Here is an 8,921-nt window from a genome sequence, read left to right as displayed (position 1 = left end):
TATATATATATATATATAACCTTAATTTGGAGCATATTATACACAAACTACAATTGCTAATATTTTTACCTTCGCTGCTGTAACCTCTCTTCTTCGGGCACTTTAAACACAAATCTTCTCTTGCTCCTGGTCCTAACCATCTGCTTTTTGCTGTTGTCGGAGGTCTCTGGCACAGTAAGAACGGCCCCTTCTAAAAGAGAAATCATAGTAAGTGGACAGGAACTCTTTATCCTAAAGTCTTACCTATCACACCTGCAAAACCAGTGAATCACAGACCCAAGGAATAACTTACAAAGCATGCTACATAAAACCAAAGAACCATAGGGAAACACTAAACAGGAAGAGGGTCCCAATGAAAATGTAGACTTAAAACCTAAATACTCTAAACCTAAAAACCTAAACACATCTGTCTGACCCTTGAGCAGACGATTTTTTAATAAAATACATCTCAGCTATTAGATGAATAGGATGGAGGGACAAGAAGGGAATGGCGCTCCATACTGTACACTAGTGGGAATTTTTTTTGGCTCAGGCGTCACAATTGGACAGAAGGGTTGGGCCAGTATCAGATGGATGGAAAGTGTTTAAATGAATTGATATAAATTATGTGTAAAAGTGGGACATGGCCAGCACGCCGTATTTTGCCTATGTGGTACAGGATTTGATGTACATACACTGCACAAAAATTTGATTTTTTTTGGCCTCACTGGTTTATAGCCTCCGCACTCTGTGCAGGTTACACCCTTCTTTGGTATCTTGCCTCCTATGGGCAGGGCTTTATACCCAAGTGTTGTGTCAGGTCAAATTACAGCCATGTCTTTTATTCTGCAAAATTCAATAAGGAACAGCAGCCAGATACACCAAATGGTTATGCCCATGTTCTGCGATTCTTCCACTTAATGTAACAGCAACCAATAAATTAAGCCCAGTCATTCTAAGATGACCATTTCAAAACCAGGGAGATAAATAAATGGTGACAACTAACCTGAAAATATACTCTTCAAATACAGAAGGCGGGCTGGCTCGGAATTCAGCAGGTTCAAAGAACCTTCCATGTTTAATGGCTTGATCTGTCAAAACATATAAAAATAAATAAATAAGGAGAAAATACACAGCATGGAAGCTGGGGAGACTGAGATCAAAATTTTACAAAATAAACTCACCCTCCTTAGCCCGATGGTCTGTACCCATTCCATGGTGTGGACATCAAACACATCGATTCCATATTCACTGTACACGGTGACATAAGAGGAGCTGCAGCCTATAGCAAAGAGAGTTCACATTACCTTTATTATAAGTATAAAACTTAGAATTAAAGCTTGAATACCACATGTGGTCTAAGGTGGTCATTGCTGCGCTATGGATCGTTTAAGAGTTGCACAGTGTTAAACCAGGCACTGAAATGGTCTGCGATGTCATCACGCCGCTGACTGTTTACTTTTAAAGGCCTAGTAAATAGTAAACCATGTAAATGGACACTGTAGTATTATTACTACCCTTCAATAAAAACACCTGGGCTCACATACATTGGCCATATTGTGTGGTCTTTGTATTTCTTTCAGATATGTGCAATAATTCAGTGTCAATATCTGCCTATTTACAGGACTGTCCTGCAGTCACTGCTGCTCTCTCCCCTTGTGCATGGTGACCAGTCCTGTATCTGTCCCTCTTTAGTTTTCAGCAGGCGCTGGTACTGGGTGGCTCTGATGGGTCCATCCCAAGGCTCTGGAAAAGCCACAGTGACAATGTAATCACAACTTTTTAAAGTAATACCTGGGTTTGAAAAGGCATTTGGTGTATTACATTTATTCATATCCTTTGTGGGTTTTTAGGATATATTTAAATTAAGTTTTTGTGTCCCAAGTATCACACTAAAAAAAACAATTTCTTTAACAGCTCTAACATCAAAGGTCTGGCATGCACTCTGCAAGGTATACGTCTTCATAAAGCACCTGCATGCTTATAGCTGCCACCTACATAGTGACTGCCTTGGGGTATGGGTGCTCCTGGGTAATTCAGAATGTCTTAGTATGGGGGGGTGTAAGCATTCCGCAGACGGATTTGATTTTTGGCAGGCTAACTCTAAAAGTATGTATGTTCAGCATATGGAGAACAAAACTTCTCAGCTCTAAACAAAAAGTATTGACAGAAGCTAAATATAAATATTGGAAAGTCATATTTGGTTGTTGCCTACACATTGTGCATTTTGCTTAGCAATACAGAGAAGAAGTTTACTGTCATTTAAAGTGACTTTTTAGTTCCTAGCGTGTACAGATGATGTGTGAGAAGCTTTGGGTTCATTGTAAGGAAAAATAAAGGTCCTACCGAGATTCCTGCATACAACTAATTTTTAGGTTAAAAGTAGTTGGCGAATTAAAGATTCTGAGGAAGGACATTCACAAATACAGAGAATGTTTAATTTTTAGACTCACTTCTGAGACCATGTGGCCTACATCTTCTTATAGTTCAATTTAAGCATATAGGGCAGCCTTGCTAAAGTTATTTACTCCCAGAAAAACCCTTTGAAATATTTTCAGCTCCCAGGGAACCCCAGCTAAAACCAATACATTGGGTCACAGTGGGATGAACATCAGAATGTTCCTCTTACAAGGGTGGTCTGAATCCCACCTACGGATAAAAAGAAGTTTGATGTCATGCTGCCGGCTCAAGGTAAATGCAGACAGCATCAAACGAGAGACCATCCCTAGCAACCTCTACAGGAACATTTCAGCACCTAGCCAGAGGCAAGAGCAGTCAGATTGGTTTTAAAATGACACCCAGGGGTTTAAAAGAACAAAATATTGCTTTTAGAAAAGGTATGACAGGAACTGGTCCATTTGTGTTATGATGTATAATCAGAATTTACTTGGAGGGCCACATTGTCCGCCTATTGTAGATGTTATAACTGGTATTTCCTGCTAGACCTGGAGGTGCCTAAATGATCCCAGCCCCTTTAATGCACAGAAGTACAGGAGGGCATATACCTGCTATGATAATATGAAAACATCACTGTACTTTAGGGACAGAAGCCTTAAAGGGTCAGTACCCAAAAAAGGATATTGTAAAATTAAACCACCCTCTAGGTTCCTACAAATCTTTTCAACTCAGGTAAAGCCACAGTGTGTAGTTTGTATTTCAAGATAGCGGAATTCTCCAAGCATCAATGAATTGTCACAACGTGCCACACCTCACCATGGAAAACTCACCACCAGTCCCCTTTCGGAAAATGAAGGACCAGGGGTTGAAAAATGCTCTACCTATAATTTTGTTTTATGATTGAATGGCAGACAGGAAGCTACTTATGTGAAAAAACTGCAATTGATCTACAGTTAAGATTACAAGTTGATAATATGTACGTACTGCAACCAACAGGAGTAGCCGGCCACATCAGTTCCTGCAAGCGGGACCTTCGGCCTTGCGAGTCCACAAACACTCCCATCTGGCTAAAGCAAAGCAGGTACTCATCCTTCCCAACCTCCACAGCGCAGAGAGCATCCATGGGTTGCTGGGAAAGAAATGCCAAGGAGGGGTCATTGGGGTTGACCAGGTTGATTGGTTGTCCATCTCCGTGGATGTTTAGCAAGCAGAAGCCAGACTGGTAACCAACACAAAGCTTGTCCTTAAAGATGGCCATCCACTGCACATTACCCGGGGCCAGGATCTCATTGAACTTTTTATGGAATGGTTTAGTTCTCTGGATTTCATAGCAAAGGATCTGACGTTTGACAGCGACAAACAAACAAGAGGAGGGTGACTTCTTTAGTGTCCCAATAATGATGAGCTGGCAGCCTTTGGATTCTGGTAATTTTATGTCAAAGCTGCCCTCAGAGCCTTCCAGAGAGGACCAGGGGAACAAGTGGACGTGCCGATTCCGACCGCATACAAGGACAACAATCTTTTCTTTGGGGGCCAGTTCTATCTGGTATACCTTCTTACAGTCCGCCGCTCGAACAATCACTGGAAAGACAGAATATGGTGTTAGGCAAGAAGATAACTACATAAAAAAGGGTTGATTTCACCACTATTTGAATTACACTTTTGCAGGGTCACTGATGACAAGCTTCTTTCCTGGTCGTTCAGTTGATCCAGTGGCTTTAATAAATCCTGCTCACTGAAACTTTCTGCATTTTTGAAGTTGCTGAGTTATTAAGGTTATTATAGTTAAGTCAAGTTAGGCCAATATAGGTCAGGTCAGTGCCTCTGAAAACCCAATTCAGAGAAAGCCAGACAAGTAGAAATTTTATGAAGTGGTCAACAACAGCAGTATATTTCTAGGAATATAGGTTTCCTTTAAAGTAAATATGTGCGGTGCTTTGCCCATGTAAGGAAAAGCAACAAGCCCACTATAAAAAAGTCCATCATGGAATCTTATAATTTTCTTCTAAGCCGCTCCATTCACTGCCCAGTGTCAAGAGAAGAATGTTAGCTCTGAGACAATGCACAGGGCTGAAGACTCTCCTTGCTCCCATGTGACTGTGATGGTTCTTCAATAGCCAAATACCAAGCACCAGTCCTGTCACACAGGAGGAAATGGAGCGTGACGAACTATACCTGGGCATGTGTCTTGTAGTTTAATTTTAAAATGGACATTTTAGGGTCCATAACTAATTTTGAATATTAATGTTGAATCTGAAGACACCCTTAAATGTAACACTCAATGAATTTCTAAGGGAGAAGAGTCACTGCAAAAAAAAAGGAACCTGGCCTTGATTCACCAATTTCTGGTGGCAAATAACACCTGGACAAGACCATCCGCAAAACGTAATAAAGAGACATGAATGATGAATAGATACATGATAGATGACAGATGAAAAGGAGAATGCCAAACTCACCATCTCTTGTAACTTCTATTACATACAGTCCCTCCTCTGTCCCAACAGCTATTCGATCCCGATCTATAAAAGAAAAATAATTTTGAGTAGAATTAATTTTTTCCTTTTTTGGTGTGAATTAGACAACCCTTGGCTTGCCAGTACACGATAGAAAGCTGAAGTTTGTAAGTTGATAAATCATCCTGATTCCTAAGTCTGAAAGGTTTAATACTATCATAGACAGCTTCTAAGTAATAAATCAAGTTGGCTAACAATTCACATTAAATACATTAGGAAAACATAACTTTACCAACCTATAATAGCTGCAGCCACAACTGTTTTGATGAGAGGCAGAGTGCTGTCATAGGCTTCCTGTGGACAATGTATCACTTTATTCTTTAGATTGTTTTTCTGTAAGATGGCTTGCAGCCCCTCCAGGATGCCAACCCATTTTCTCTTCTCATTCTCGCTCTCTGTTAGGATGAGTAGGGAGGTGGTTGTCCTGGATGGAGCACCTAGAAGGGATGCTGTCACCTGGGGAGAAAAAATGGAAAATTGGAAACTTCTATTTAGCTTGCAATGTGCCCTAAAGAACATCTATTATGTTTTATTGCATATTACAGGCCAGGACTGAACAAACCTTAGGATTCAGGTAGCCTGTGTGTATACAAAAATATATTTGAAACTAAAATGTATAAGCATGTAAAAAAATCTTGCTGTAGTTCATCTAGATTTTATAAGTTTAAAACACAAACTTGTTATTTGTCACAACGCTACCACTGTGACACTGAAAGCCTAAGTAGTGTGGCGGGCACTACCTCTAATCTCTAACACCTCCTCGTCAGATTCTTATCCCTAGCTTCTTTCCTAGATAAGCTGCTTGCTGTGAAATGTCACATGTATGTGTTTTAAATCAGAACTAAGCTAAAAATAAATCCTGCAGAACCCTTGATGCTCCTGGTCTTTCCCACGATCCGATCCAGCATTGTCCCGGAATTCCTCTTCGTACCAGGGTGGAGTAAGCACCAGGTGCCGCCATCTTTTATCTTCTTTTCCACCGTCTTCTTGCTATGTCACCAGATCTCGCGCAGGTGTGAGATTGGGTGACATAGTCACTGTGGGGTGGGGTGGGGAGGGGGGTGATGGTGGAAGAGAGCCGATCTCATTGTACATGCATAAGATCGGCATCTCTTTCCCCTTGGTGGCAAAAATGCCCCTTCTGCGCATGGTCGAAATCAGGCATCCGCAGGAGCAGTCAGAGCCTTCCGGGATGCAAATTTTTTTTTAACTTTATTTAGAATGGATGTCTACCCTTCTATGTAAAGTAAAAATGTTGAGTTTAGGTATGTTTTAAGCAGTGCAAAGATGTGTGTAGACTTATATATGCACATATTAGGGAGTCAATCTACCCTGTCAGTCATTAAGAGGTTGTTATTGAATATTTTTAGTACTTTGATATGGATATCCACAAGGTAAACATACAACTCTGGCTTTTGCTGACTTTTTGTATTCACTAATTCAGTCAGTGAAAATTTCTGTGTCAAGCAGTGTTACACTCAAATGATCCAATAGGTAAACATGCCCTAATTAATCTGAGAAAATTCAAAATACAGCCCACACTTTAGCCCTACTAACATAAACAAAGCAGAACTAATTTCCTAATTAAAAATTAGATGTACTCTTCACGCTTATGACAGGAACACTACAACAGCAGTGTTTCACTTCCAGGAGTAATAAAAGATATTGTATTACACGTACCCTAAATATGCAGGGAATGTCCTTGCGGGTTGCGTGAATGACATCCGATGCCAAGACTGAGCTCACTGAAAACTCTTCATCACTGATTAAAACAAACAGAAAGAATGTGAATTAGTGTTACAAAGAAGATGACAGTGTGTGTAAGCAAAGGCAGGGTCATCATCACACATGCTAGGGAACTGCGTCTCACCTTCTAATATACAGCCAAAGGAATTTGGGCAAATTACCATGACACCTATCTTAGCTTGTTGGAAATTACATTCTAAAACCACGGGCATTAGAATGGACCTTGGAACACCTTGTTGCCTTTTTCAGTTTTCTTCCAATGTAGTCCACAAAATTTTGGACAGTGTGAATTGTCTTGGTGAGAATTTGTAAACCAGGTACTGATGTTGTATGAAAAGACCTGGCTTGTAACCAGGGTTCCGATGTATCTCAAAGGGCTTCTGTATGGTTGAGGTTTGGGTTCTGTGCAGTTGCATCAAAACATCTCGTTTTGGAGATAGCTTTGTACACAGTGGCACAGTCATGCTGTTACAGAAAAAGGCCTTCTCCAAACTGTTACCAAAAGATTGAAATGATTGTCTGAAATTTCTTTATATGATGTATCAGTGAGAGAACCCCTTACAAAAGACATATGAATTAATCATTTAGAGAGGTATTGCTACTTCTGTTGCACTGATCCCCAAACAGCATTGTCTGCCCTGACCCATTTCTCTACTGGACTACCAATCCTCCTTCTCCACATCCATTATCTTTATTTCCAAGTAAAACAGTGCAACTTTCCTGATTTAAAACAGCCCAATCACACACTAGGGGAAAAGGTTGTGTCTTATTTAACAAAGTATATGCAATATTTTTTTTTCTGTTTATTTGCAACTAAGATTGGAAACCAGAGCAGCCACTTTAGACAGATCACCAGATTTAGCACTGAAGAGGAGACCGGATTTCAATCCAAACAGATAAATGAGAAGTGATCACAGTAGGGAGTCTGCCTGCACTAACAGGAAATGACTATGAAATCCCTGTTCCCAAGAAATTTGTGAGCCAGTGATAACATGACAGGGAGCATTAACATTTTTCTAACTAAACAACTAAAAAAAAAAAATTACTGGTACATGTACAATAGGTTTCATGAAGCGTGAAGAAACGACCCACCTTAGATCCACAACTTGACTGGCAACAACCCCGGGCTGCATGGATTTCCCTTCTGGAACATCATAGAGGAAGAGCTTACAATCACACACAACTGCGTACGCCCTCTGCCAGCCTTTCTTAACTCCAGTGGGCTTTGGAATCTGTTGGATCAAAGGACTCATTTAAGAAAAAGCTTTGCAAATGTTATTCATGGCTTTAACTCTTTGTGGCTGCCCAAAGTAAATTTACAATATAATATTTCCAATATAATGTATACACATTTAGTGGGGAGGCCTGTGCTTGCCAACACTTTGATGCCAGCACATTACACTTTGATGGCATTATATATAAAGCCTTTGATTTCAGGTTATAAAACCAAGCTATGTTTATCAGCAGTGAAAAAATCAGCTCTTTCTAAAACCGTCCAAAAATTCAATATGGCAATGTGGAGTGCCCCCAAAAATGTAATTTTCTGCTTGTGAGATTGATTCACTGATTTACTTGAAGATGAAGATTTACTTGATAATAATGATGGGCAGCATGGTGGCTCAGTTGTTAGCCTTTGCAGCGCTAGGTCCCAGGTTTGAATCTCGGCCAGGAGACTATCTGCATGCAGTTTGAAGGGATCAGGGATTTTATTGCAGACATAAACCAACTGGAAGTTTGCTCAAAAGAATGATGCTTACCCTGACATAGCCCTTGTAGGCAGTCCCAATACCACGCTGTACATCCACTCCAAGGGGCCTCTTGGATTGTTCTACTGGGATTGGACACACTTGAGGAGAACTGTCTTTGCATGACACGTGACAAGAAAAGGGACACACTGAAGAAGAAATGAAACAAATAATGTTAAACTTTTTCAGGAATTCCCATACTACATGCTGTATTTTCATCAGATATAACATATGAATCAACATTGTAATGGACACTCTTGTGCACAGCTGGGGTGCCCAAGGATCTTCATCTAGTGGGTTTATTTCCTGGTTCCTTTACCAAAGCCAAAATAATACATATTTATTACATTACATTTATTACATATAATATTACATATTATTCAGGTATTTATTTACCTGAGCCTTCTAGCCCTAAGGTGTGTATGTGTGCATGCACATTATAGCAAATGGCCAACAATATCATGCTATAACAAGGGTTACCCCAAGTCTATCTATCTATCTATCTATCTATCTATCTATCTATCTATCTATCTATCTATCT

The 8,921-nt window shown here is 40.1% G+C and overlaps 2 protein-coding genes across 5 annotated transcripts in view; one reads left to right on the top strand and one right to left on the bottom strand.

Moving 5' to 3' along the window:
- The window catches only part of CDC42BPB (CDC42 binding protein kinase beta), an 81,225-nt gene that overhangs the window by 9,618 nt on the left and 62,686 nt on the right, over nucleotides 1-8,921 (bottom strand). For all 4 annotated transcript variants that reach the window (XM_072428299.1, XM_072428301.1, XM_072428302.1 and 1 more), the window contains 9 exons: nucleotides 8,393-8,529; nucleotides 7,728-7,867; nucleotides 6,570-6,651; nucleotides 5,126-5,345; nucleotides 4,833-4,895; nucleotides 3,361-3,957; nucleotides 1,164-1,261; nucleotides 986-1,070; nucleotides 70-190 (listed from right to left, as the gene is read on the bottom strand). In XM_072428299.1, the coding sequence (XP_072284400.1) occupies nucleotides 70-190; nucleotides 986-1,070; nucleotides 1,164-1,261; nucleotides 3,361-3,957; nucleotides 4,833-4,895; nucleotides 5,126-5,345; nucleotides 6,570-6,651; nucleotides 7,728-7,867; nucleotides 8,393-8,529 (1,543 nt within the window). The remainder of the gene's footprint in view (nucleotides 1-69; nucleotides 191-985; nucleotides 1,071-1,163; nucleotides 1,262-3,360; nucleotides 3,958-4,832; nucleotides 4,896-5,125; nucleotides 5,346-6,569; nucleotides 6,652-7,727; nucleotides 7,868-8,392; nucleotides 8,530-8,921) is intronic.
- AMN (amnion associated transmembrane protein) overlaps nucleotides 1-8,921 on the top strand; it is a gene marked incomplete in the record, with an annotated part of 61,779 nt that overhangs the window by 42,404 nt on the left and 10,454 nt on the right.

This window comes from Pyxicephalus adspersus, chromosome 12 (assembly GCF_032062135.1).
Source record: "Pyxicephalus adspersus chromosome 12, UCB_Pads_2.0, whole genome shotgun sequence".
Taxonomy (NCBI): domain Eukaryota; kingdom Metazoa; phylum Chordata; class Amphibia; order Anura; family Pyxicephalidae; genus Pyxicephalus; species Pyxicephalus adspersus.
The sequence above is the reverse complement of the archived record's forward strand: the minus strand, read 5'-3'. Positions and strand labels throughout refer to the sequence as shown.